This window comes from Drechmeria coniospora, chromosome 01 (assembly GCF_001625195.1).
Source record: "Drechmeria coniospora strain ARSEF 6962 chromosome 01, whole genome shotgun sequence".
Taxonomy (NCBI): domain Eukaryota; kingdom Fungi; phylum Ascomycota; class Sordariomycetes; order Hypocreales; family Ophiocordycipitaceae; genus Drechmeria; species Drechmeria coniospora.
Window position 1 is genome coordinate 7,261,483 of NC_054389.1, and position 27,815 is coordinate 7,289,297.

The window sequence follows — 27,815 nt, forward strand, 5'->3', positions numbered from 1 at the left end:
CATAGTTGCCGACCACATGGAGTTTGGTGGCCGACCCACAGCCAAGTCTGGTGGCGAAAATAGGCAAATACCTCTCAGGTACCGACAGCGGGGCCGTCATGCGGAAAGTGACTTGCGGGTGATGGATCCTTTTCGCTCCCCGCCCCCCCGCCGTACCTCCTGGGGGCCGTCCGTCATGCAGCAGTCGCGACCGGTGTAAAACGGAGCTCCTGCACAACACGTCTGTGTACACGGGTAGGCAAGATGTGCAGTGCTTGCAAGGTACAGAGATGGGTACCTTGGTATTGGTCGGTACGAGAAGTTGCCATGGAGTTGGCGATACATTACAAGCGTCGAGGCACAACGACAAGTACCATTTGTTGCCCAGGTACTTGCGTGTACTTAGTACTTAAGTACTTGCTTATATCGGCATACGCCAAATCGTGGCCCCGTGCTGAATAAGCATACAAGTACTTATACTTGGGTGTACTTGCTCTCTCGGGTGCCGTGGATGATGGACTCGCGTGTACTCCGCACTGTGAGTGTACAAGCACTTGGTACAAGAATCCCGTCCTAGTCCAGGTACTTGGCATGCACAGGTGCACCTACAAGCACAGCGTCTCACTCATAATTACACTGTACTTGCAGGTACTGCACATGTACAGAAGAGTGATTTGCATGTACATGTACAGTCAGTGTCCTGTGCAACTAACTGTACTGTACGCGTGGGCTGGGAGGCGGCTGACAGATGGGCCCTTCCTTGAAAGTCAAGCCAATTGCGCCACCGTCGAGAATGCAAACTTCGAGCTTCGTCCCTCCGCACGCCGTCAGGAATACAATGAATCCCCCCACGTCGACGACCAACGAATGCCGCTTCTCGATTCCTGCCTGGCCGCCGAGGACTCCCGGCTCGAGGACGATGCCAAGACGTTGAGGCCTGTGACCAGGGACGCGTGCCACCCGCCCATCACCGACCCCAGCCATGCACCGGCATCGATCCGGCAGACGAGCGCCGCCGTTCCCCATCATCGCCATCACATCCTTCCACTGCGCCACGCAACAGCACGCCTCTGCCCTTTGCCTCGCGACTTGCTACATGCGTATGCGGACCCGTCCGTTTTACTCTTGGCGACTGGTCGGCCGGACAGGCGGCATGGAATCGATGTCGAGGCGGGCGGGAGGTGGATCGTCGTGGCCTCCCGTTCCTGCATGAAAATTGCGGGCCGCTCCATCTACCCATGGGTACGAGCGATACGGCCGGCCGCCGCTCGTGGCCGTGACGCCGCTGAGCGCATCGGCATGACTATGTGGACGCATCTAGGATGCCTGTCTCGAATTCCCGACGGCGCGTCGCCCAACCCATCGGCAAGCACATCCACCACCGCGGGCCCCGATGAATGACCTGTTGAGACCCACGGCCGCGTCCGTCGAGCGGAGGGAACCGGTGACGACGGCAGTTCTCGCCTCTCCGCCTGTACGGTGACGGTGCCTCTGCATGCTCCTGTTGCGTGGGCTATGGTGCCCTTGTGCGCCTGGCTGGCGAATCATGGCCGCCGCCCGATCCGGCTCTGCCTCCCACGGGAACGAAAAGGACAAGACAAGGACAAGGACAAGGAGATTCGCCGTGACGGCGGCTTCTTGCAGGCATGTTGCCTTGCCTACAAGCACCACCGATGCACATTATCTGCCATTCCAGCCCCGATGTAAAAGGACGACCGCCAGTGGCGATGAACACTGCTTGTGCTTGCCTCGAGAAAAGGCTGTTCTGCCATCGGCAGCACAACCCCCACATATGGAGCGGTGGTGCGAATCTATGGCCATGCAGGTGCGTCGAACCTCGCGTCAACACAAGTCCACCAAAGGAGACGACAAGGCCTGGCTGCACTACACAGCTGGCAGTGTTCACGAGACCGTTTCAGAGCATCAAGGTGCCAGGCTATGCGGCGCAATACTGCGGAACATTACGATGATGTGTAGCGGTAGCAGTTGAGGGGCCCGTGGCATTCGACACATGGTGCCGTGGTGCCGGGAAATCCCCTGCTGTTGACCGAGTTGCACGAGCACGATGGGGGGCTCCCAGGAGGCAATCCTGCAACAAGAGTCGCTGGTGCGACGGATGTTTTACCTGCCAAAGGTCAAGGATCGCATCACCTTCCGCTTCCAAGGGCGCGAATCTGCATCAAACGCCAAACCAAAGCCTCGCATCACGTCGACGCCGAGACTGCTACCAGTAGGATGGGAAGCTCTCATCATTATTGTTCAAGAATTGATCCATGGGAAACTTCACTACCAGACGGGGTGGATGCCAAGTATCGCACTGGAGGAGGATGCGTTGCATGCGCCTGAATGTCAGCAATGCACCAACCCACAGTCCCGCCTGCTCGCTCGCTCGGCTTCCGCAGTCATTCTGCGCCGGCGAGGTGCCAGTCACGCGCGGACGAACACAGATACGAGTACATGTACGGACATATATATGTCTATATACACATCGTCACCCGGAAGGGCCTGGCCTGGCCGGTCCCGGCTAGCCTCCGCCCTTGGTGTCTCGCAAACAAGGTCCCATTATGAAGGTGCATCCGTCCCGAACGCCAAAGCAATGCGCGCTATTTCCCAATTCTAGCACGACGGCTCTGCTCGGCCATCGTCACGTCCGTCCGTCCGTGCCAAGCATCGCTCGGCGAATCTAGTCTTTTGCCTGCTTCATCTGCACCATCTCATACTCGCCGACGCTACGCCTCGCGCGTCTGTGGCCCCTCCCCCGCGAAAAGGCCATCTCCTCGTCGCCGTCGAGCAGTGCGTCATCCTCCTCGTCGCCGCTTTGGCCCTTGTTGCCGTTGTCCATGCTCGTCGACGACGTCGGCACCGCCGTCGTGCCGGATCCGAGGATGCGTCCGCCGCCGAAGAAGACGGGCTGGAGCTCGCGGTAGCGGCACCCCCAAATGCCGAGGGCGACGGAGAGGGCCGAGGAGCCGAGCATGGTGGCCCACCACATCGAGTGCCGGGGTAGAGAGCGCGAGTAGACCGTCGTCAAGGCAAGGTGGACAAAGTGCATGGTGAGGGCAAAGTCGGGCACGAGCTTGCTACGGCCGATGAGGATGACGAGGGCGACGGTCCTGGCGAGAACGAGTCAGTCAAGAGGCAAGCGACGCGGGTGCTGCCGGCGAGGGCGGGTGGCTGGGGCGGGTTGACGGACATGCAGAGGCCACCGTTGAGAACCCAGACGAAGGCGAGCAACCAGCCGGTGGTGGTGTCGCCCCTGATCGTCTCCCAGCCAAAGACCAAGTCGGGGCTGATGGAGATGCCGGCGACGAGGGCCGTGAGGATCATGAGGACGATGGCGGCGACGTAGAAGGCGGCCTGGAGCATGGCGATCTGCGAGGCAATCTTCAGCGGCTGGAGCTCGGAGAGGGCGCCGGCGCGAGGGGGTCGTCTCCGCCGAGGCATGCTTGCTGTCGCGGTCGTCTACGGCAGCCGGTGCCCTCGTGCAAGGTAGGTCGGGTCGGTCGAGGGAGGAGGACGAGGAGGACGAGGAGGAGGCGACGGCGACGATGATGGGCACTAGCCGCGCTCCGTGTCCATCTGCCGACGCGCAATCGTCGTGTCGCCCAACGGCAGACGAGAAAAGGCAAAGGTGGCTGCGACGAGATGAACGGTGCCTAAACTCAGTTGATGCGGCGATGAGCGAGCCCAAGGGAGGAGGACGAGTCGTCGCCGAGGCCGCGAGAGGGATCTTTCCCGGGTCGTCACCGTTGCCTTGGCGGGCAAACTCGGCCAAAGCTCCTCTGCCGTGCTCGCTTGATCGCGAGACCGAAAGGCGGAGAGGGAGAGGGCACGAGGGAGGGAGGTGATGGGATGGAGGAGAGGGGAGTGAGAGTGGAGGATGGATGGGATGGCTGATGACGAGGGCGCTTGCTACCAGGACAGCTCGCCTGCTTGGCTCGCTTCGCTGCGCGCCTAAACCTTGGCCGCCCTGCCGAACCGGATGGGTTTCTGCGGCAACGCTAGAGCCAAACGGGCTCACCGCCCTCCGGCAGTACTTGCCCGTCCAAGCTGGTCAAAATCGACATCGAGACAAACGTCATGACCATGGCCGACTCCATCAGACGACGTACCACATCGACCATTCCCTACCCATCTGCATAGCACCTCTCTGCCTGTGCGGGTGTTCTAGTCTACCGCGTGTCGACGGCAACCCCGCGACGCATCCAAGCTGCCAAGCCCGCTCGGCGCTCGAAGCGAATAGCGAGCTGCCCTCGCCACGCCCGGGGCCGTCGAGGAACATTCGAACCCACCGCCGTCGAGGAACATTCGAGCACACCGCCGTCGAGCCGACGACGCGAGGCAAACGCCCGTTCCGCCAGCCCCGACAGCCACCGCCGAGCCAAGGAAAACGATGGGCTGGTGGCCCTTCTCCTCGGACCCCCGCGGCGACGCCATTCGCTCCGGCGACGCCATCCCCAACCGCGCCGAGCGCTCGCAGTGCTGGGCCTCGCGCGACGCCTACTTTGCCTGCCTCGATGCCCACTCCATCCTCGACGCCGGCAAGGACGCCGCCGCCGCCGCCAAGGCCTGCCCGACGCAGACGGCCGACTTTGAGCGCGACTGCGCCGCCGCTTGGGTCAAGTACTTCAAGCAGTGGCGCGTCGCCGACCTGCAGAAGCGCAGGCGACTCGACGAGCTGAGGAAGCAGGGCGCCCAGGAGATGACCGTCTCGACAGCCTTTGCGCCCGACGGCCCCGCCCCGGAGAAGGCGGCCACCGGAAAGGCGGACATTCAGGAGATGCTGGAGAGGAAGAAGGCGAGGTAAATGGCTCCGACGAGGCGACGGCAAGGTCGACCAGAAACGAGCCGGCCGTCCCCGCCGACGGGCCTTGTACAGTGAGTGCAGCGACATCAAGAGCGCGTGCCGTCATCCGTCGTCACCTGCACCCGCGTCTCATGGTACAACATCACTTTCTCATCTACCATTCATCTAAGGGATAAAAGGAAACCAGTTCGCCCGCCCCGTCCTTCATTCTAGCATATGAACAGACGAAAAGGGGGAGGAGACGTAGGAAAATTGAAATGACAAAAAGAAAAAAAAGGAAACAATGAAAGAGCTGTGTACGCGGGCGTGCTTGTTGATGCGTCAGTGGTATCATCCATGTCTTTAGGATAACGAAACAAGGCCGGAAACGACAAAGGCACGCACATCTGCCCATGGCGAGCGCCCTTCCGCGCGGCGCGAACGTGAGCGCGACCGTCGACGGCAAACACCATGCTCGTCGCGGGGGGCCGGTCCTCCGTCGCGGTGCCGCAGGGATCCCGCGCGAAGGCTCCCGGCTTCGGCGTCAACCTCGCGGTGCGCCGCCGCTTCGACGCGTCGGTCGGTTCGCCGGCCATCCGTGCGCGAGGAGGGCGGCGAGCAACGGGTGGACGGTGCCGTCCGCCGACGCCGTCGCCGGAAGGCAAAGGCAGCTCGTGGTCAGGGCGAGCTACGCGGCCATCCTCACGCGACCGTCCTGCGCCTCGTCCCGCTTGGGCTTGTCGACGCTCTCCTTGCTCGGACGGCGGCGGACCCTGAGCGAGTTGTCCCTGCTGATGGATCCGTTGCTGTTACCTCCGTACCCGCTGTCGGAGCCGTCCGACCTGGCCGCGGCCTGGCTCCTCGCCGGCGGAGGCGGCGGCGGCGGTCCGGGAGGCGGCGGGGGCATCGTCGGCTTGCCCTTGGCGCTCGCAGGCATGCCACTCGCGACGCCATCGTCGTTCCGACCGCCCTCGCCGATCTCCTCGACGATGGGCAGTATCGGGTCGAGCTGCTGGAAGGAATCCCGCTGGTCGGATGCCAAGCTCCTGGTCTTCAGCGTCCGGTCTGGAATGTCCTTCTCTGGCGCCGCCACCGCCATCTCGATCGCTTCCCGCCCCTCGGGTGGCTGCCGTCCGGCCGGACACGCCGGCGGCTGGTAGTCGGGCATCGCGGGGATGGCGTGGTGCGACTGGTGGCCCGAGTCCCGCCGGGAGGCCAGCGCCGACGCCGACGCCCTGGCCGCGTCCATGGCCTCCTGGTCCCGGCGCTGCGCCTCCCTCGTCGCCTCCTCGGCGGATAGGGTGATGCCCTCGACGAAGTGGTAGAACCTGTCGCCGTACTGGTCCGGCGGCAGGGCCGAAATCTGCGTCCTGTCGTTCGAGAGGCCCTTCCAGAAATTCTCGATTTTCTTGATCATTCCATACTGCGGCCAGATCGTCAGCTGTCCGTCTGCCCCCGGCCGTATCGTCCCCCCGCTCGTGCTCGCGAGGGGGGAGGGGAGCGGGAACACTCACGTGGGTCAGGCAATCAATGACGCCCAAGTAGTAGACCTCGTCGGCGGGCGTGTTGTCCTCGTGCGTGGCGCGGAAGCCGCCGTCGTCCTGGTTGAAGATGAAGCTCGATCGGCTGTGGCCCACGTCCAGCTCGTCGGGCATTCCGTCCGCCTGGCCCATGGGCACCGGCCGCTTCTGCCGGATCATCTGCCGCAACTCGTTGGCCTTTCGGAAATTCTCCAGCTTCGACGGCGTCCGCAAGAGAGATTGCGCATCGTCCTCGGCCGACTTCTCGCCGCCGGGGTTGAAGACCTGCAACGTTTTGCCCCGCAGGTTCTCCTCGTTGCCTCGCGAGAGGTCGTGGATGCCGATGAGCAGGGAGTAGTCCATGATCTGGAGCCGCTTGAGGAGGGCCACGTCCCGCTGCAGCTGCTCGAGAAAGAGCCGCTTCTTCTGCATGCCGAGCTCCAGGTGCTGCTGGCGCCGGAGCCAGTTCAAGTCCTTGAGGGTCGCTCGGGGATTCTGGGCCAGGTCTTCCTCCTTGTACTCGCGGCCGACGGTCGAACCCTTCAGGTCAAAGGTCGTGTGGATGTCCCGGTGGGGCGGGAAGAGGTTGTTCATGACGACGAAGTGAATCTTCTTGCCGTAGGGCATCTTGACGCGATGCAGGCCGTAAAACTGCGAGAGGAGCGTGTTCGGGTTGTCGCGGACGTGGTTGTAGTACTCCTTGAGGATCTTCCTCAGGAACTTGTGCTCGGCGTGGTGGATGGTCTTGATGATGTACTTGTAGTCTCGGGAAAAGTAAAAGAAGCTGCCGCTCTTGCCGGGCGACCCGAGCTCGGAGAGGATGTACTTTCCCGTCAACGACATGAGGTAATCGGCCGGGTCGAGGCGGAAGAGGGACCGCAGTCGGCGGAAGACCCAAGGCGCGTAGTCCTTGAACTTGAAGTCGTACTTGGCCGAGGGGACCAGTTCGTTGCCGGTGCTGGCACGGTTAGCGGCGCGCACGAGCGGCGGCGGGCGACGGGCGACGACGTACATGTCAAAGGTCGACTTCTGCTTCGCCTCAAAGTCGGCGTTGGTCAGCTCACGGTCGAGCTTGGCGTTGGTCCTCGAGACGGAGACGCGGATGCCGGTCAGCATGTTGTAGGCCGTCACCCAGTTGGCGTGGCTCTCGTCCACCTTGGTGCCGACGAGGACGCGGCCGTCGTCCTCCTCCTCCTTCTTGCGCCGCTTGCTGGCCCTCCGTTGCCGGTAGGCTTCGGTCCACCGAACGGCATCCTCGTCGACGACGACGCCGTCCCTCGGCGTTTCCGGTTGCGTGGATCGCGTCGTCCGGCGCACGAGGTTGAGCGACGCGCGACGGGCGCCCGAGGAGCCGGCGCCGGCCGGGGAGAAGCGACCACTGGCGTGGGCGTCGGCGCCGTCCTTGGAGTGACGGCCAGACGGGATCTTGGGCACCTCCAGGGTGTGCCTGTGCTTCATGGCAAGGCCGGCGGGCGCCGGCTGCTGGTTCTTGGTGGGCGACGCGGTCGAGGCACCGGCCGGCGAGTAGTAGGCGGCCGGCGAGGAGAACCGCTTGGGCGAGGAGGCGGCCGAGGCTAGGTCAAAGCTCTGGTGCACACGCTCGAAGGAGGCCGCGTGGGACTTGGGGCTGTGGGGGTACGCATCGTGCGGAACCGACAAGGGCGGCAGCTCGTCGGGCGCCTTGGCCGTCGGCCCATCGCGATCCGACGCGAGCGAGCCCCGCCGGTAGGCCCTGCGCCGCGGGTGGGGGGGCCACGATTCGGCGGCATCGTCGTAGTCGTCGTCGCCGCCGGGCGCGGGAGCCGGCGGCCCCGTCCGGTCAGGAGGGTGGTGCATCGGCCCGCGGGGGGGCGACTCGAAGACGGCCGGCGCGGCTCCCGACGCACCCGCGTCGGCCAAGACCAGCTTGCCGTTGGCGAGAGAGCCGGTGCTCGTCGGCCGCGTGCCGTTGCCGTTGGTCGCCATCGGGGCGGCGTCGGAAATGTCCGAGTCGTGGGTGGAGAGCGTCGAGCTCTCGTCGTAGCTTCCCTTGACTAGGCCAGAGCGAGTGTGACCAAAGGACGGCGCCCCATCTGCCCCCTTCCTGTTGCTCGCGAGGCCGAATCGATTGCCGGGGTCGAGGTCGAGATCGAGGACGTCGAGGTCGCTGGAGAAGATGGGCGGCGGCGCGTCTCCGTTCAGGAACGAGGGCATCTCGCCCCAGGCGGACGGGTTCGAGGCCGACGGCAACAGGGTCCGTCGGGTCCGTGACGCCGTCGACGTCTTGCTTCGACGGCCAAGGAGGGACGGGGACGGGCTCGGGGTGCGGATGGACGGCCGACGACGGGGCGGCTCGACGAGGGTGAGCGACGTCGTCGTCTGGGGGCCCCAGGTGCACCGGAGGACGGGCGCCGACTAGGCAACGAGGGGGGCGGGAGCGACGCTGCTGGCGATGGCGGCTGCAGGCATCGAGCGGGTTAGGCAAGGGGCATCGCTTCGTTCGTTCGAGGAGGACAAGCGCGGGTGGGTGAGACGGCCGACGGACGAGGAAGGGTCGGGGATAAGGTCGGACGAGGAGATTGTCAGGTCCGCGGAAATCGGGGGGGGGGGGGGGGCAGAACGGGAGGGGGCGACGGAATCGGGGCCCGCGTCGGGTGCGTGCTTGACGGGAATGACGATGTGCCGCTGATGCCGACGCCGCTGCTGCCGATGGTGATGACGAGGATGGGGATGAAGATGTTGTTGTTGAGGAGGATGGGTGCGTCGGCAAAGTCGAGCGTCGGGACCGATTGTGGGCGGGCAAGGTCGCTGCGGAGCGGAAAGTGTTGTTTGTCGTGTTTCGCCAGCCTGACCGTTGGCTGGGCTTCCCTCCCACGCCGCCGACTTTGCTTGGCACAGCAGGTTGGCAGTCGGAAATTGCAGCGTGGCTCGGCTGGCTCTGGCCAGCAGGTTCCGGCCAGCAGGGGGTCGATCAACTACTAGCGAGAGCGAGGCCAGGGGGGGGGGCAGCATACTAGAGTGACGTTTAACGGGCGGCCAGCGAGCGACTGCCCTGTGACGGGAGCCGCAGGCCTCTGTTTGTTATGCGTCCAGCATTGGCCGTCATTGCCAGGTAGCGTGCTAGTTTCCGGCGTGCTAGGTACCGGCAAGTACTGCACATGTACTCGTGCTACGCCGGCAAACGGTGGTGAAAACAACAAAGGGTCGGGTAACTTGGCACCACTAGCACCAAAGTACCGGCTCGGCAGCCAACTCTGGCAAGCAACGGTCGCCATCGACCGTCACGATGTACGAACATTGCCAAGAAAAAAACAAGAACAAAAACAAGAACAAAAACAAGGACGAAGAGAGAAGGGAACTGCCTTGCACGGATGGTGCTTGCATGACGACCAGCGTACGGAAGTTTGGCACGACGAGGCGGGAGGAGGAACGCTTTTGGTCAGCGAGCATGCGGTACGTGCAAGTACATGCACAGTACTGCTACGCCGGTCACGACGGAAAACGCCTACCAAGTATGTACTTGTGAAGTACGGAGTACGCTTGTGAGGAAAACTTGTGTACTTGTACTTGCATGTACCCGCAGTGCGGAGTACTTCGTACCTAGCACTCCGTACTCCGTACCTGCTGCCGTCATAATCGTAATCGTGCAACTATTATTTATTAAGTAATTACACTGAATACCTCGTACGAAGTACTCCGTACTCGGTCAGCACTTGATATTTATACTGCCCATGGTGTGCTTGCATGTACAGTACTTGCACCTACGGAGCAGCAGCCCTTGTATTAGTAGATGAAAACCCAAACCCATGCCGTCGTAGCCAAGACCAGCTGAACTTGTTGCGGGTCGCTGTGTCGTGCGCCGTCGCTGCTCCCTTTGACTAGGTCTGAGCGTCTTCAACTGATGGACATTCGCCGCGCCTTTCAGTGTGTGTCGGAACATGCGCGAGCGCGGCATCTTGCCATGTCGTGATGGGGTGCCGCCGATACAGGCACTGACTGCACCAAGCACAGTGCTTCTGCATCGTGAGCATGCTGTGTTAGTAAGTACTAGAAGCATGCTGTGTAGGTTCTCCGTACTAGGTAGGTACTTTGGTGCCTTTGTACAGTACTGTACAGTAATACGCTTAGGTACCTTAGTACTTAGATACTAATAATGCATGCAAGTGTTAATTATTACAGTACAGGCACATGCACAGTGCTCCGTGCTTATTTACCCTCGCATACTGGTACGTGATACAGATGGCAATTAATTAATAGTGCACCATGGCAAGCTGACAGGACGGATATTAGTCGTTGAATCCACCTAGCGTCCGGGAAACTATGCATGACGAAGCATTCAATTCACAGCAGAAGAACAGACAAAAATATTATCCGAGATGACATGTGCGTGCCTAGTACTCTGTACTGTACGGGGACATGCTTGTACAGCACTGTACCGAATAGCGGGAGGACGTACAACTACATGCTGTACATGTGAGCCGTGTGGTACCGCCTGCAGGGTATGCCACTCCGACAGGATCGGTGGGTGCGCCGTGCTCGTCTGCCCGCCTCACCAAGTGCATCCGCTGTACGTCGTGAAATGGCGTGTTGGAACCGAGTCTTGGTCCTCTCGGTATTTGTGGCTTGTCGAGAAATGGCCAAATCACCATGTTTTAGGTTTTCTCGCCGAGGCCTCAAGGTGGTCGCGATGTCGAGGGGTGCAACTTGATGACCCTCGCGAGGTGCAAGGTGCTTGCAGCGGCCGTAGCGGGAAGCCCACTAAGATTACTTGTACAGCAGGCGTACGGAGTGCTACTGCGAACAAGTTCAGGTGCAGGAGCTCTAAATGATAGGCGCTCCTTGTACTCCGTATGCTCCGTACAACTAAGAGGTACTTGCATGTACTTACGAGGTACTTGCATGTACTTACGAGGTACTTGGGTGTTTGGAGCTTGACTTGTCGGTGTACTAGTATTACTGCACGTTCAAGTACTGCAAGTACACGGTTAAACACCAGGTGCTTCAAGCAGGCGCAAGCACGCTGTAAATTCAAGTGCTGTACAGTGCTCCGTACTCCGTACATACAGCAAGCAAGTACATCTGGTATCAACAATACAACAATACCTACAACGTACAGTGCAAGTACTGCGAGGTACTTGGCACTCCCTCTCCACCTCCTCTTTCTTGCCCCTCCAGGGTCCACCTGATCTCGAGACTCCTCACCTCCGCCTTCGTTGACCGACCGTCAAACCTGCCACGGCCTCACGACGGCATTCCGAGCCCTCAATCGCCCGCAGGAGCAGCCACGGCGAAGGCGGCTTTTCGTGGCCGCGTGAGAAAGCCACCCTTCACCCGTACCGCGGCCGACATTCGCCTGCACGCTGCCGCTGGCCGCATCCCCTGCCGCTGCCTCGGTACCCTCCGTCAACGGCCATCGACGCCAGCCCTCTCCGTCAATTTCCATCAATCTCCCTCCCACGCGACGCACACGTGCACCGTGCATGCATCTGCCCACGGCGTGCCTCGCGAGACAGACGTGCAGAGGGTACGACGGACCGTCGGGAGCGAGCGGAAGAGATGGACCGCGAGCGGCAGCAGCAGCAACAGGCAACGCCGCCCCAGGTGCAGCCTTGTCGCTACAAGGTGGGCAAGACGCTCGGTGCCGGCTCCTACTCGGTCGTCAAGGAGTGCGTCCACATCGACACGGGGCGGTACTACGCCGCCAAGGTCATCAACAAGCGCCTCATGGCCGGGCGAGAACACATGGTACGTGCCCACCCGCCCGCGCTCGCCGGGGCGCCGTCGTCGCTGATGCCCTCGGCTTCCCGTCGCCAGGTGCGCAACGAAATCGCGGTGCTCAAAAAGGTCTCGATGGGCCACCAAAACATCCTCACCCTCGTCGACTACTTCGAGACGATGAACAACCTCTACCTCGTCACCGACCTCGCCCTCGGCGGCGAGCTCTTCGACCGCATCTGCCGCAAGGGCTCCTACTACGAGTCCGACGCGGCCGACCTCATCCGGGCCACCCTGTCGGCCGTCGCCTACCTCCACGACCACGGCATCGTCCACCGCGACCTGAAGCCGGAGAACCTGCTCTTCCGGACGCCCGAGGACAACGCCGACCTGCTCATCGCCGATTTTGGCCTCTCGCGCGTCATGGACGAGGAGCGCTTCCACGTGCTCACCACCACCTGCGGCACCCCGGGCTACATGGCGCCCGAGATCTTCAAGAAGACGGGCCACGGCAAGCCCGTCGACCTCTGGGCCGTCGGCGTCATCACCTACTTCCTCCTCTGCGGCTACACGCCCTTTGACCGCGACTCGGACTTTGAGGAGATGCAGGCCATCCTCAACGCCGACTACAGCTTCCAGCCGGTCGAGTACTGGCGCGGCGTCTCGAGCGAGGCCAAGGTCTTCATCCGTCGCTGCCTGACCGTCGACCACACGAAGCGCATCACCGCCCACGAGGCGCTGCAGCACCCCTTTGTCGCCGCCCGGGAGCAGGCCGCCAGCGGCGAGAACCTGCTGCCGACCATCAAGAAGAACTTCAACGCCCGCCGCACGCTGCACGCGGCCATCGACACGGTCCGCGCCATCAACAAGCTGCGCGAGGCCCAGAACATGATGATGGACGGCGCCCGCTCGAGCGAGCCCTCGCGCCCGGCGCCGGCCGCCGCCGCCTCGCCGTACAAGGAGGATGGCGCCATGTCGCTCGGCGAGGACGCCGCCGCCGCGCCCATGAGCGGCGTGCCGGCCGTGCTGCGGCCCGGAAACCAGGGGAACCGCATCGTCCAGACGAGCAAGGGGTTGTGGAGCGGACCCGCGACGCAACGGTAGGCTCGGCGGCGCACGTCTTGATCCCTTGTCGTCGATTCATGCTCGGCGCCGCATGACGGGTGGAAACCGAAGACGGCTGGCTGCTGGACGGCAGGGTGGGTGGATGGCACGGCTCGCATAGAACGTCTCCCGTGCCTAAAGGCGTCGCGACGATCGCATCTTGGCCCCCTTTCCTCGCACGCTACCCTGCCTCGCCCTCGACGCGCATGCGCGCCGGCAGACGTTTATTTGCGACGTGGCATGCGCAGGTCGCCGCGTCGTCACGTTGGGCGAGAGTTCTGGCACCAAAGTTGTTCACTTTTATCATTCCTTCTATCTAGCGAGTGGCATCTTTGGTATGTCCTCCACCTCCTGCTCCCGCGAGTTTCGCGCGCCGCCTCTGCCATTACACCAGCTTGCGGGCGAGGTGGGAATTGCCACGACACTCCACGCGTCTCGTCTCGTCTCGTCTCGTCACGTCTCGTCTCGCCTCGTTTGCGAGCGACTTTTGCTCCTCGGCGGCCGGAATCGAGGCCGCCGTTAGCGAGCGTATCGGTGCATGTTCTCCCATCCACGCATGCACGGATTACCCCCCCGCCGCCGCGACGCAGCATGCTGTTGTACAAGCCGTACAAGCCGTGCATGCCGTACTCGCGGCACTCTCTCTCTCTCTATCATGATTCGAACGCTCTCCCCTTCGCCGCCTCGCCTCGTCGGCCCCGGGGGCCAAATTATGCAGCAACGTCCGTCCAGCCGGTCCCCTCCATCACCATTAAACGTCGACCTCACAACCATGCGGCCGACATGCGCGTCCACGTGCGGGGGGTCGCGGCCTCGTCGTCGAAATACACCACGATGTGCGCCAGTTCGCTGTGCCGATGAATGCCAAAGATGTAAATAAAGCGGTTTTCTTGGAAAATAAATTAGGGTGAATGTGTGGGAAAGTTGGGCTTGGTCGTTGGGGTCATGAGCAGTTTCGTCAAAACGGTGGTGCCGCCTCGCCCGGCGTGCTACCGCATGACGACGACCTCGCTCAGGTCGACGTCGCGGGGCGCCACGTTGCCGTCCCACAGGCGACCGTCGTTCTCCATGTCGACGACGAGGACGCCGGGCGGGCCCTCGGAGACGGTCGGGCTGACGGTGCCGCTGCTGGAGCTGCAGCTGGAGCTGCTGCCGAGGGTCCAGCCGTCGCTCGAGCCGCCGCGGCGGTGGTCGAGCAGGCCGAGGCCGAAGTACTCGGCGCCGTGCTCCTCGTCGGCGACGCGGTGGCGGTCGCCGACCTCGACGTAGTCGTAGTCCCACCTCGTCATCTTGTCGGCCTGGCGGACGGGCAGCCACCGGGAGCGGGCCGAGTAGAAGAAGGCCATGGCGATGAGGCCGCCGCCGACGAGGTCGATGGCGTAGTGGTGGCTGAGGTACATGGTGGCCCACCAGATCCAGACGGCGTAGCCGATGAAGAAGGCGCGGAACTGCGGGAAGCAGTAGGTCATGAAGAGCGCCTCGAGGACGGCGTAGCCGCCGTGGAGGGAGGGGAAGGCGCCGAAGGGGAGCGGGGCGGCGGTGAAGTTGGACGTGTACAGGTCGATGCCGAAGAACTCGTCGACGCGGCGCAGGCCGGCGGGGGATCCGGGCATGCCGTAGGCGGCGGGCACGAGGCCGTGCTCGTTCTCGTACCACGGCGGCGTGCAGGGGAAGACGAGCTGGATGGTGACGCCGAGGATGCTCATCCAGCCGAAGACGCGAGCGAAGACGGGCGTCGTGCCGGGGGCGGCGAAGATGAACATGAGCAGCGAGCAGACGGCGGGGGCGCCGAAGTGGATGATGCCGTAGGGGAGCCAGGCGAGGATGTCGAAGAAGACGTGCTTGTGGGCCGAGAGGATGTTGGAGAGGTTGGCGCCGTAGAGGACGTTTTCCAGCGCCGGCAGGACGCGAACCCAGATGTGAGGGCGGTACTCGTACGAGATGAAGCTGCCGCGCGGGAGCCGTCAGGTCAGCGGGGCTCGCGACGACGGGGGCAGGAAGGGCCAAGGGGAAGGAGGCGACAAAGGACAAAACGTACCGGCTGCAGAAGAAATAGACGAGCCAAACCCAGATGGTGATGGCGGGAAGGAAGAATTGGCGCGTCGCGGGCATCAGCAGGATCCAGACGCTCGCCATGAGGGAAAACATCTTGAGCGCGGGCGCGGGCGGGGCGATCCAGAGGGAGAAGAGGGTGAGGGCGGCGAGGAAGAGGTACTGCAGGTCGACGGGCTGCCAGTCGTGCCTCTGGAGGTCGCGGAGGCCGTCCCAGACGCTAAAGGACGTCTGCAGCGACGCGATGTCGGGGACGCCGGGGTGCGTCGTCTTGGACTTGGAGCGCACGCGCCGGCGGCCGACGTGGTAGCGGGTGGGGAGGCGGCTGAGGACGGCGAGGGTGAGGTTCTCGGTCCACAGCGACGGCAGCACCGGCTTGCCCGAGAGCGAGGCGGGCAGGTCCTTCATGGCGACGGCGGCGGCGACGGTGCTCGGGAGGGAACGAGGTCGCGCGGGGCGAGACGGAGGGCGGCGGGGAGGGGCTGCGCTGCCGCCGGTGACGCAGCAACGCAGAGGAGGCGACGAGCGTGCCGACGGGGAGGGCGCGGGACGGGGCGTCTGTTGTCGTCGTCGCAGTCGTCGTTGTCGTCGTCGTCGTCGGGGTCGAGAGACGGACTTTGCTACCGCGGCGTCGGGCGGGACGGACAGACGGCCGTGGGTCTCGGTCGGTCGGTCGGTCGGTCGGAGAGGGCGAATGATGTCGAAAGGATACCCAAATTCTACCGCATAATCCAAATCCAAGGTGTCGACGGATCCAGCGCTGGACTCTGGGGGGCGTCTTCCTCGACGAGGCACACGAAGCGTCCGACACCGAGGTCGTCGGGTCGCGGCACGATGGGGCGGCGGCGGCGGATCGGTGCGAGGCCCGTCGTTCGACCGAGGTCCCTGGGGGCGAGGGCGAGGGCGAGGTCGAGGCCGAGAGGCACGCGTGGCTCCGGCGACGGACGGGTGGCCCCTGGGCGAGGTCGAGGCTCGGAGGAGGAGGCGGCCGACGGCGGAGGGCCGACGGGGGCAGGGAGGAAGGGAGGCGGACGGCGACGGCGGAGGAGGGAGCCGAGGGGATGGAGGCTCGAGAAGGCTCCAAGGCTCGGAGGCTCCAAGGCACGAGAGGCTCGAATCGAAGGCCGCGGCGGAGAGGGGGGAGAGCGAAGCAAAAGGTGCGCAGGGAACCGAGGAAGGGACGACTGACACGGTCGAGGAGGGAAGGCAGGAGCGGCGGAGGCAAGGTTTGTATGGATTGCGCCTGGGCAGGGCTGGGAAGGAGTGGATTGGATGACCAAGCGACGGGGAGAGACGGGCGAGGCAGGAGGCGGGCAAGGCAAAGGCAGGAGGAGGGCAGGAGGGGGGGGACGGGCCTCGCTGGACCTGGGGCCGGCGCAGGCAGGAGGCAGGCAGGGCAGGGCAAGCAGGGCAGGCAGGGCTCTTCCGGCCACGGTCACGGGCGACGACGGGCGCGGCAGTGACGGGGCTTGGCGCAAGCGGCTGCATGTGCCAGCAATCAACCGCTGCGAGACAAGGCCGGACGCTACAGGCTAGCGGCTAGTCTCGTGGCCACGGCCGGCGGTGCGTGGGCAGGCATCACTTCCAGCACTGTACTTGCTGCACATGGACACATGTACTTGCTCGTACTTGGTACTTGTCAGTGTCAGTACCTGGCCGCTAGCGTCTGGGAAAAATTGCACAAGGTCGACGATGGCTGACGCGAATCGGGTTTAGACCAGCCCTGGACGGCAGAGATTACGCTGGGGCCAAGCCGGGACCACAAGTGCAACAGCTGGGGGGAGGGGGGCGGCCCCCCGTGGTTGGCCAGGCGGCTCTGGGACGAAGCCTTTGGGGTTATCGCAGACGAATAAAAGGCCAGTAAGTACTTGGCTGTAATGGCTGTATGTAAGTACATGATTTGTGCGCCGCGCAAGTGCTCGGTGATTCCATGTACTCCGTCTCCGTACCCGCGGCAGGCCGGGCCAACCGCACGTCGCAGGTGTGCTTACGTACAATGCGGAGTACGAAGTAAGAGCCTGCGTGCTCGTAAGTACTCTGTTGTACACGGGCGCAGCAAGTACTTGCGCGCAGGTCCTTGACTGTAAGTACTTGCTCGGAACGCACGATGTACATGTACACAACTTGTGCAAGTACTCGCGCGCCCGCACAAGCAGGATGCACGTACAGTAAGTAATACTGTACGGAGTACGGAGTACAGTACTTATAGTTTACTTGCATACACATGTGGGCATTCTTGGAATTTGGTGCACGCTGTAATCATGTCAAATACGGATGCACGCACGTCTTAAGCATGTAATACTGTACAGTACATGGACACATGGACTTGAACAGGGACCTTTCCGCACTCCGCACTCCGCACATGTACGGAGTACGGAGTACTTGAGTAATACAGAATGTGCACAATCAAGCAAGTACAAATACGACGTGCTGTCCATGTTTGCGTAGGACGAGGCGCAGCTGGGTTACAGAGGGCTGGGCATGCGGGAGAGAGCATGAATCGGCCATGCCACCGACGCCTCGCACCACCACGACCAGGCCGCGTACGAGTTGGTGTGCGCGACGTACATGTGCAGCAGGCACTTGGGTGTGGCGGTGCGGAGCGAAAGATGCCTGTGCTGCTTGTGCACGAATTCTGTGCAGGCCGCAGGGGTGCGGATGCACAGCACAAGAACGAGGACTGCAAGTATTATTACAGTGCGTGCACGTATTTCAAATTGTCCGCGTACATGCACATGTACGTACCACTCCGCAAACAATGCCGTACCCAAGTAGGCATGTACTTGCACTTGCACAATCAGTGTCGGATGCAATCACACGCGTATCCATAAGTACTTGCATGCACTCCAGAGTGCGCCAAGGTATTGATGCAGGAGAGTCAGAAATGGCAGAAATGGCCAGGCGGACATCCCCTCGACCGGCGAAAGGACGAGGTGCAGAGGCAAGCGGAGGCGCCTGGTGCCTGGGCTGTCGGAGGCGAACAATAGCACGCTGGCTGTGCGGGATTGTTCGCGCGCCGACGCGTACTGTGTACATGGGCTCGCGCACCATCAGCGGGCAGGTGTGCCTCGCGTGAGGACTATGTACTGTACAGTACAGGCACCGCAAGGCACGCAGGTGTACAGCTACAGTGCCTGTCCAGCGCGTACCGTGCCGTGCTGCGGCGGTCGCTGCCAGTTGTCAACAGCGCAGAGCCGGCGGACGGCCGGTGGGAACGGTGGGAGGACGAGGGCACATGTACCTGCGCGTGCTCCGTGGCGCGCCAGCAGCGCCGCGCTCGCGCATGCACTGCACTGTACTCCGCACCTGAACATGTAGGTACTGGTAGGCGCACGCCTCGCGGTGTTGGCAGCGTCCCCGGCCCGCGACCAGGCCCAAGCCAAAGCGCCCAACGGCACGATGTTGCTTCTTCTGGGTCCATGTCCTCGATTCATGGATTCTTTCCTTCTACTAACGATTCCTCCGCACCACCTACCCGTACCCATACCCTTCCCTGCTCGCTGGCCGGAGGCAAGTGTGCATACTGTACGGAGTCCTTGTACAATACTTGCAAGCACATGGACCTGTACTCGGTACACAGACTAAGTACCCACCCGTGCGACACGAACACGTTCAAGCAAGTACTAATAATACGGTGCGGTACCTAAGTACACCTTCACCGTCGTACAGTGTACTGGGCACCTATTGTAGTATTCTCGTTCCTCCGCAGTAATACAAGTGCTGTAATACAGGTGCTGTAGGTGTATCCGTACAGCGCCGAGTATTGACATAGTACGGAACACCCAAACAAGAGCAAGTAATTACAAACTATCGGCACAGCGTGATTGCAGTGCATGCGGGACACGTATCCGCCCCGTCGACGACGGAAATGCGCTGGCAAATGCCGACGACGTGCGACGGACGCAACCGCCACGGGGACCACGGCCGCGTGTGGAAGCTCATTCGCATCGTCCGCCGGCTGCGGCGAGGGGGGGGGAATGAGGGGGCCGGGTGGCGACGAGGGCGTCGGGTCCTTCACCGCCGCCCTCGGTCGCCGTGGCCTGGCTGGGCCGGAGGATGCTGTGCGGACCCTGCAGGCCACGCGGTTCCGGCGGACGAGCGTCGGGGGGCAAAATGGCCGAGTGCACGCACAGCAAGCAAGTGCAAAGGTCAGCCGCTCGCTCGCATCCCTCGACGCGGCGCTCGAAAACCTCCGACGCCGAGCGATGAATGCGACGACGACGCGACGACGACGACTGCGTATCCCGCGTCGCGGCAGAGGGCCGCCGGAGACGTCGCATGCCTTGCCATGCCCTGCCGTGCCACGACGCCAAGAGTCCCCCCCCCCCTCCGCCCACCCGCGCTGCCGCTGCACGGCGGTGGCCCAACGGCCAGCGGACAACGGCTAGCCAGCGATCCTTTGTCTCGCCCTCGCCCAACCCACGGTGGCCCATTCGTACAGTACATTAGCTCGGCGCGCCAGCGTGCATGCACTGGCAATTGCACCCTGCGAGTGCGAGCACGCAGTCTCGGCGAGGAATGCGAGCCCGTCCATCCGGGGCACGAAATCTGGGGAAGCTGAAACGCGGCCGCTTCTGGATGGCCGCACCCGTCGTCGGGCCCCGAGACGGGCGCTGCAAGACATGCACGCCGCTGGCGGCACATGTACAGTAATTACATGCAAGTACGGAGTACAGTACGGACCACATGCGCATGCGCGTATGCTGCGCGGGCATCCATGTACCTACCGATCGATGCTCGCTCGCCCACCCTGCCCGCGCCCGCGCCGCACGCCTCTCGCGCAGCACCTTGTCGGCCGACGGTGGGTGCTGCGCTGGAATCGACGGCGCCGTGCGCGTGCGGTGCGCTCGAGCACGCGCTGGTGCCGGTGCCGTTGGCCTCCCGAGGTCCGAAGGATCCGGTCTTCCCGCGCGCAATGACCTCAGACCGACCAGAGGCGACCCAATGAGACGACGGATGGCGGCCGACACAAAGGAAAAAAATCATCTCGCATCGGCTGCGCGCGGTTTTCCGAGGACTGGACTTGCCACCCGCCGCCATGTGTGTCGCGCGCCCGCCGCCGCACGCGTGGTTGGCGGGCACAGATGCCGGTAGGCCTCGGCCTCGTTGCTCGTCGTCGTCGGCCTCCACGTCGTCGGCCTCGTCGTCGTCGTCCATCCTCCCTTGATCAGCCGGGCGAGGCCAGAATGTGACGAAACGGTGCAGGCCTGCGGCGCGCGGCCGGGGGGGGGGGATAAAAAAAGACGGTGGCTTGCGGCTAGCATTTCCCTGGCATGCTGCTGGCGCTTTCTTTCGTTCCCTTGCGTGACCGTGCGCGCGTGAGCACCGATGGTGATGGCACCCACGAGACCCAGGCACAAGACTAGTGTCGTGCATGTACTGTAATTACCTCTACTGTATTACTTGCAAGTGCATGCGCAAGTAACGTGTGCACACCTATCCGTCCGCACCCCAACGTCCGCGCAGGTACTCCGGACATGTACGGAGTATGGATCTGAGTAACCCACGTGCCTACTTACAGTACTTACTAAGTACTTAGGCACAGTACCTAGTACATAGGCAGGAGGCAAGCAGCCCTTGTACTATCGTACATGTATCTGTACACTCCATCGGTACATGCGCCGAATGCTCACGACCCGAGGGCAAGCAGTATTGCCAGTTGGGCACCTACACCAACAGTACCTACCTAGTACTAATCTAGCTGGCACCTTTGTCCATGTACATGCACGTACAGCTGGCAGTCAACGGCAGGTCTCGTCCGCTGGAATAATACAGCACGCAAGCCCGTACTGGATAAAGAGCATGCACGTACTCCGTACAGTTTTGCAGTCTTTCCCGTGCACGAAACTCCGTACTGTACACGTACATGCGCTCACACGTTAGCCTTTACTTGTACCTGTACTCCGACAGCACTCCGCGCCGCACATCTCCTGCTCCATGCGTGCGGGTGTATGTTGAAGCATGTCCGCGAAACTGGCACGGAGTCTGCTGGGACACCTGGTGCCGAGGATCAGAAACGTCGAGGGGGCCGGCCGCGGATTCGAGTCTCACTGGGCACCGGGTGGTTCTGGTTCTCTTGTCGGCACCGTGCACTCCGTACTTGCACATGCGCAGCAGGTAAGTTCTAGGTTGCAAGTATGCATGCAGGTACTTACGTACAGCACGGAGTACGTGTGCAAGCACTCCGTAATTACAGGCAGAGTACTCCGCACACGGTGCCCTTGATAAGCGCATTTGAAATTGCCGATGGATCTTGTCCGGGGAGGCGAGGGGGTCCGTCCTGCGCATCCTTTCGCAAACGGGCGTCCATTGATTTTGTGCATGCAATGCTTGTACTTCATCAAGCAGGTGTAGGCAGGTGCAAGCAGGTCTACGAGTATCCATGTATTGGCCAACGTTGCGTCGGCCATGGCGACCCTCTCGATGCATCGAGCACCCGTTGCGGCTGCTTCGTCGCTGCGCGCCTCCGAGCCTGCTAGCTCGCGCACGCGTAACGGCCGGGTTGTGGCTGTTTTCCCGAGCTGCGCTGAGTGACGCCATGAGCCTGCGACGACCGACTATTATTACTAGGTACCTACCTAGGTAGCCTTTCGAGTCCTGGAGGGTGCCGTCGGTACTGTGACCATGTTTGAGCCCGGCCGTGCGTACGGACGGTACTTGTGTACGCGGACGAGTGTGCAGAGAGTACCCCGTACTACCAGCACCCATCTATCGAGTGCAGCCGCATGTACTCCGTACTTGGGTGCAGGTAGGTACAGTAGTTGCACGATTACTCCGTACTCCGACACGTGTATCGGTAGTACTTGCTTCCACATATGTGTGCATGGACGTGCAGGACTTGCAGAACTCGCGCGGCACAGCACAATGTTTGCGGCGGAGAGAGACCTGCCCAGGCGGGCGTCGGCACATACACCTACAGTACCTGTGCGGGTGTGTGTGTGTGTGTGTGTACCAGCACAGGAATCGAGGCTGTCCGTGCCCATCGTAAGTACTTGCTTGCACCTCGGCCGACCTGCGATTGGCTCCATGATGAACTTTTGGCAGTTGGTCGGCGTGCGTCCTCGAGTACTTAGTAATTACTTGTAATTAATTACAGCGGAGTAAGTACATGCACGCGCATCACAGTGCACCTACTGTACAAGTACAGAGTGCAACGACACGTACTTACTTGCTTACAACCACACGCTAGCTCAAGTACAAGTATGGAGTACATGTAGATGACAAGTACAGTCAGTATAGCAACCACTTTGGTGCCTGCAGTAATATTACTCCGTACATGTACTTTCGACCTACTTACATTACAGCTGCGTTGGGCCTACCTGCATGCTTGCGTGTGCAAGTACACCTGGGCGAACATGAAAGTACAACGGTACAAGTATTACTCCGTACCACTTTACTTGTACAGTACGGAATACTAATTACCTGTAAAATTCTGGCGACGGTTATGGGCAAGGATGCCTATATTACGTGAAAGCAAAGCACCCAGGCGCCGAGTGCAAGAGCGGATAGGTACCTTAGGTACGGAGTACATGTACTCCGTACAGTACAGTACATTCATTTACACGTACAGCCACTGCAGCACTCACTCCTCCAGTGGACCAATATTACGACGCGAGTGCACCTACGGCGTGCCAGTCCTAGGTGCCTGTTCGGGGCCCTCGCGCCCTCTGACCGAGTACCACTTCGGTAACGCGCCTTGTCCGAGGAAAATTCGGTCATAATTTCCCTGCTTACGGTACGGACGAGAATTACTACATGCAAGTACGGAGTATGCAGTACATGTAGGTACCGGCGTACCGGTGAGCAATGGCAACAATAAGTAATTACACCTGCACGCACTTGCGCTTGGTTGCACAGAGAGGACAGAGTACGTGTACATGTCCTTGATGCTCCAAGCTCCCTTCACCAACCCCTACACACTGTCCCGGCACTAGCAGAGTACTTGTGCATACATTTAAGTATAAACTGGCACGAGCACTTTGTTCGTGTGCGTGCATGTGTGATTGTAAGTAATTACTTGGACGGCTAAGACATGGAGGGAGCACGGAAGAGTAAGCGGCCACTTTTACCGGGCTGGCCTCCCTTGCCAATCTCCACCGATTCCGATCAGCGTCCGCTACATTTACAGTACTGTACATGTACTTGAATACAAGGTAAGTATATACACCTGCATACACCATGTACTTGCCCAGTGCAAGGAGTAGTTTTACACCGATTGCACAGACAGCTAGTACATGTACACCTTCTCGGCGCAAGTAATGCTGCTACTTGTGCTCATGCTCGTGCTCCCCAACAGGGGCACCAACGCACAAGTACACCGAAGTACAACTAGTACATGCAGTACGAGTCCGCAAGTACAGTACATGTGCACTTGCAACACGTTGTACTTGCGCTCCGTACTCCCAAGTATCGGTGCACCTTGCAAGTAAATAGCTGCATGGAATTGTCTGCCTCGCGCACAAGTGCTTCAAAGGACGGTGCCGAGTACCGAGTGGGCGTCTATGAGCTGCTGATGCTGGATACGAGTACGCAGCACGTATCACACGCGTATAGCATTCGCCAGGACATACCTATATGCGACCTTAGTACTAGTTAGTACGCATCACGAACTTGCTCCGTACGGAGTACTGTGCTTTTACTCTAGTACCTACTACTTATACGAGCACTAGCCGCAGCGTGAGCTCGGACTTGAGTGCCCTTGGGGGCGGGGGAGAACTGCACAGCACTTGCCGGCCCAAGTGTGCAAAGTACGGAGTAAGTAGGATCCTTGTAAATGCACATACTTACTACACTTACGTATTGCCTGCTTACACATAAGTACATGTAATTAAGTACAAGCACACGGATGAGTGCAGTGCTTGTGCTCCTGTGCACCTAGCTGCGCACGCATACTTGTACATGCATGTATTATAACCATCATCTGTCGACCTCGCGAAAGGCTGGATGGAGAGTCGGAGGCGCATGCCAACGTCAGGCCACCGCTGGTCCACTTCGGTGGCGGTGAGTTGACAATGCCGGCGCAAGTACGGAGTACATGCAAGTACTTACTCGTGCGATCAAGTACTTGTGCTCATTATTATTCGTCCAAGTACTCCGCAGTTGGCGCAAATGTATTACTGCGTACCCCTCCATGCACTTGTATGAATAAATGTAGAAAGTACATGTACACTGTACGATACGCGTACTTCAGCTCGTTTCATGGTGGCGGTACTCGTGCTCATTTCAATGAGCATGTACAGTACTCCGTACTCCGTACTGTACTTGCTTACTAGTTATACTTGGTATCGAGTACTCCATGCAAGGACCCATATACTTGAAACTACTCTACTCCGTAGTAGGTGGATTGATTGATTACTCCGTGCAGAGTACTAGCGCTTCCTACCTGTCCAAAGGAGCCAACATTCTGGACTCGAGTGCAGCTTCAAGCATGAAGCTACAGTAAGTAAGTGTACTTAGTTGTACTCTATGCTACTTGGATTACTAGATGTGCTTACTTCTTGACCAAGTTCTTGAAGAGGTGGCAGGCAGTGCAGGCACACCTCGAGCACTAGTGCTGTACGGAGTATACTTGTACAAGTACTGCACTCTGTACGGTCGCCTCGCATGGTGTGCTGACAGAGGTCGCGCAAGGCCACGACCCCGTTGATTGGCACAGAGGTTTGCGCTCCTTGGCTGTGCACGTCTCGTCGCGCCATCGTCGTTGCACCGCATGCATCATGGGTGGTCAGGTCATGTCTGGAACACGGTGGGAAGGCGAACAGCTCGCAGGCACTCGCTCCCGCCGAAGAGGCCTCCTGTGGGCTGTGCGCGGCACGGCCAAGTCGCTGGTGTCACGCCGCACGTACCGAACTGGACTACCGGGTTCACGTACAGTACAGTACAGTTCTCCACACGCTGCACGGAGTGCGCTGTGTTGATAATTATTATTACTGCATGCGCCTACAGTACATGTACTGTCCTTGCGGGTAAGTTCCTAATACTTATTGCCCGTACATGCACTTTGTTGCACGTTACTTGTACTCCGTACTCCGTACTAGTACTTGCCCCTAATTACTTGCTTGCAAGTATCTACTGTGCCGTGTACAATGCTTGCGCGCCCGGCTGCATCGTCAGTTGCGTCCGCTGAGCAACAGGCTTCCCACCCACCCTATACCAGACAGACATGCACCCTCGTTCATTGCACTCCTGCCATGCCAACGCGGCGCCAACCTCAGCGGTACGACCGGCTACGCCGTGCTCATTCTTGCACGGTATCCGGACCAAATGACGAGTGTCTCTTCGCCCTTGCACGGCGCAGGGGCTGGAAGTGAGCTGCCCTCGTCCTCTCATCTTGCCTCGTTCCGCTTGACGTTCGATGACGACAGAGGCATCTGCATGGCAGGGAACCCGGACCACGGACTGTTCTGTGCCCTCATTGGTGCGGTGTTGGCTTGTGCCGAGCCCCATGCATGTACTCTGTGCTTGCAAGAATTATGTGCTGTGCAGCCTGTGCTTGTACTCCGTACGCGAGGACTTGATCATACCGTACACGGGACACATGCAGGCGGCTTCCTATGATGAACACCCTGCAAGTGCTCCGTACAGGACATACTTGTTGTACTGTGCAACCAAGCTCTTGCATGTGCAGTAAGTATTACTCCGTACTCCGTAATACTTGCACCACCAAATGCAACAACGACTGACGGAAGAAGTAGCTGTACAAGTACAAGCACAGGTATTGTACATGCGCTGCTTCGTGCTTGGTGCACACACTCTTGAGGACATGTACTTGCTTGTAGTTGTACAGAACTCGCAACGTCCCCTCCCGTCCCTTCCCATCGGACGCCAAGACGCGCCTCCGCGGCGGTTTGCTTCCATCCGTGTTTACTTAGTACGGAAGCAGCTGCTCCCTGGTTGGTACGAACGCACAACAGTCCAACTGCCTGACATCATCGACCCAGCCGACGGACGCGCCTGCCGCCATTGTTCGAAAAAGCGGTGGGTGGAACGGCGGTGAATCGGCACGCACTACGTGCTGCACCCACCCCCATCGTGCAGGTGCAGCATGGACTCCGTAGTTGTAGGGTAGGCGCGCTCAGTCGCGCCGAGGAAAGTGGTCCAAGGCGCGGTAGCTTCGTCAGGCCACTGCATCTACCTGTGCGCCCATGTAAGCGAGCACTCTGGACGCCTAGCTTTCCGGAACGACAACACCGAGAGGCCGGAGCATCAAGATCACCAAGTGGTATTGTGCCATTTGTGTCCCCCCATCCTCTGTGCTACGAGACTCCGATTTCTGGTCCAACAGCTATGAACCCGGCCAAGTTGGCAACGCAAATTACTGAATTCGCTGATGACGTCCACCCTTCGGCCTGTGCAGGCATGCGGCCGATTCTCACGGGCAGTCGAGGCAAATGCCCATCCCGACGAGCTTCGAGGCAGGCTCCTGCACCCATCATGGCAGGCATCCAGCCTGCCGCCTGCCGCCTGACCCAAGTGGCAGCCGTGCAACCGTCGAACTCTTCGGGCGATCGAGCCGAAGACGCTGATCCCCATGGGCGTCAAAGCACCCGACGGGCGATCGAGGCACACAGAGCTGCCTCCCCCCACAGGCAACAAGGCGACTGCGTCACCCGCCGGGCCTGCCCTGACCCGATGTCCCTTTACATCCTCCATCTTCGTGGGCAAGGGAATTCCCGATATCCCCATACCCACCCGAGGACTTCTCAGGCCGGAAGGAACACCCTACCCGACGGGGTCCTCGGTGCCGACTTCTGATGCCGAGATGGCGCCCTTCGAGTCTTTTACATGGCCATCGAGGCAACCGCCTGGCCAAACGGGCACCAAGGCATCGAGGCCCACGCCATCAGCCATCGAGCCATCGGCCTGGCCCAACCACCATCGAGGCATAGCCGCCATCGGCCTACCCGCATGGCCATCAAGGCGGCCGCCTGGGCCGACGGGCGCCAAAGCATGCAGGCTCACGCCAACAGCCATCGAGCCATGCGCCTAGCCAAACGGCTACCAAGGCATCACGACAAACTGCCGACCCGCATGGCCATCAAGGCAGCCGCCTGGCCCAACGGGCACCAAAGCATGCAGGCTCACGCCAACAGCCATCAAGCCAAGCGCCTAGCCAAACGGCTACCAAGGCATCACGACAAACTGCCTACGCGCATGGCCATCAGGGCAACCGCCTGGCCAGATGAGCATGGAGGCACCCCGCCGACGCCAACGGGCACGGCGGCATCTACACCAAATCGTGCCAGGGCCCTCGGGCTAGACTTTTAGTATGCCGCCCGTCGATCCCTCCTTGCCAACGGAACGGTTGGGGCAACAACTTGCAGTAGCATCCAGTGATGGAATCGGCGTAACCCCATCCTAGATGTACTGTACTTGTACTGTACGATGGTATACCTCATCCAGCATCGATTTCCTCTCAATGCCGTACCTTGGAGGAGGTCCCAGCCAGCAGCATGGTTTGCCCCCTCGACGAAAGGTTACCCGAGATGGCTTCCTACGATGGTATTGAATGAATCGTCCGAACTGTAACTTGTACTGTACGATGGTATACCTCCCCAACCAGCAGCATGGTTTGCCCCCTCGACGAAAGGTTACCCGAGATGGCTTCCTACGATGGTATTGACTGAATCGTCCGATGCTGGGGGGCGTGCCGCTCCGAGTGTAGAGGTTACAGCTCGGGT

General features: G+C 60.9%; 10 protein-coding genes across 10 annotated transcripts; 5 read left to right on the forward strand and 5 right to left on the reverse strand.

Moving 5' to 3' along the window:
• Positions 1-636: 636 nt before the first annotated feature.
• DCS_01892 (uncharacterized protein) lies at positions 637-1,380 on the forward strand (the record flags this gene model as incomplete). The annotated part of the gene is made up of 1 exon (XM_040799223.1): positions 637-1,380. The coding sequence occupies one exon, from the start codon at positions 637-639 to the stop codon at positions 1,378-1,380; it is 744 nt and encodes a 247-aa protein (XP_040660106.1).
• Positions 1,381-2,662: 1,282 nt separating this feature from the next.
• On the reverse strand, positions 2,663-3,423 carry DCS_01893 (integral membrane protein; the record flags this gene model as incomplete). The annotated part of the gene is made up of 2 exons (XM_040799224.1): positions 2,663-3,092; positions 3,173-3,423. 2 exons carry the CDS (start codon positions 3,421-3,423, stop codon positions 2,663-2,665), a joined length of 681 nt encoding a protein of 226 aa, XP_040660107.1.
• A 949-nt stretch (positions 3,424-4,372) lies between these two features.
• On the forward strand, positions 4,373-4,786 carry DCS_01894 (uncharacterized protein; the record flags this gene model as incomplete). The annotated part of the gene is made up of 1 exon (XM_040799225.1): positions 4,373-4,786. One exon carries the CDS (start codon positions 4,373-4,375, stop codon positions 4,784-4,786), a length of 414 nt encoding a protein of 137 aa, XP_040660108.1.
• A 667-nt stretch (positions 4,787-5,453) lies between these two features.
• Positions 5,454-8,478, reverse strand: DCS_01895 (phosphatidylinositol-4-phosphate 5-kinase its3; the record flags this gene model as incomplete). Its single annotated transcript, XM_040799226.1, has 2 exons — positions 5,454-6,188; positions 6,280-8,478. The coding sequence occupies 2 exons, from the start codon at positions 8,476-8,478 to the stop codon at positions 5,454-5,456; spliced, it is 2,934 nt and encodes a 977-aa protein (XP_040660109.1).
• A 201-nt stretch (positions 8,479-8,679) lies between these two features.
• On the reverse strand, positions 8,680-9,276 carry DCS_01896 (uncharacterized protein; the record flags this gene model as incomplete). The annotated part of the gene is made up of 1 exon (XM_040799227.1): positions 8,680-9,276. The coding sequence occupies one exon, from the start codon at positions 9,274-9,276 to the stop codon at positions 8,680-8,682; it is 597 nt and encodes a 198-aa protein (XP_040660110.1).
• A 2,544-nt stretch (positions 9,277-11,820) lies between these two features.
• DCS_01897 (calmodulin-dependent protein kinase) lies at positions 11,821-13,083 on the forward strand (the record flags this gene model as incomplete). Its single annotated transcript, XM_040799228.1, has 1 exon — positions 11,821-13,083. One exon carries the CDS (start codon positions 11,821-11,823, stop codon positions 13,081-13,083), a length of 1,263 nt encoding a protein of 420 aa, XP_040660111.1.
• A 989-nt stretch (positions 13,084-14,072) lies between these two features.
• On the reverse strand, positions 14,073-16,623 carry DCS_01898 (aureobasidin resistance protein Aur1; the record flags this gene model as incomplete). Its single annotated transcript, XM_040799229.1, has 2 exons — positions 14,073-15,030; positions 15,122-16,623. The coding sequence occupies 2 exons, from the start codon at positions 16,621-16,623 to the stop codon at positions 14,073-14,075; spliced, it is 2,460 nt and encodes an 819-aa protein (XP_040660112.1).
• A 3,165-nt stretch (positions 16,624-19,788) lies between these two features.
• Positions 19,789-20,292, reverse strand: DCS_01899 (uncharacterized protein; the record flags this gene model as incomplete). The annotated part of the gene is made up of 1 exon (XM_040799230.1): positions 19,789-20,292. One exon carries the CDS (start codon positions 20,290-20,292, stop codon positions 19,789-19,791), a length of 504 nt encoding a protein of 167 aa, XP_040660113.1.
• Positions 20,293-26,421: 6,129 nt separating this feature from the next.
• DCS_01900 (uncharacterized protein) lies at positions 26,422-26,889 on the forward strand (the record flags this gene model as incomplete). The annotated part of the gene is made up of 1 exon (XM_040799231.1): positions 26,422-26,889. The coding sequence occupies one exon, from the start codon at positions 26,422-26,424 to the stop codon at positions 26,887-26,889; it is 468 nt and encodes a 155-aa protein (XP_040660114.1).
• A 30-nt stretch (positions 26,890-26,919) lies between these two features.
• On the forward strand, positions 26,920-27,402 carry DCS_01901 (uncharacterized protein; the record flags this gene model as incomplete). The annotated part of the gene is made up of 1 exon (XM_040799232.1): positions 26,920-27,402. The coding sequence occupies one exon, from the start codon at positions 26,920-26,922 to the stop codon at positions 27,400-27,402; it is 483 nt and encodes a 160-aa protein (XP_040660115.1).
• Between the last annotated feature and the right edge of the window lie 413 nt (positions 27,403-27,815).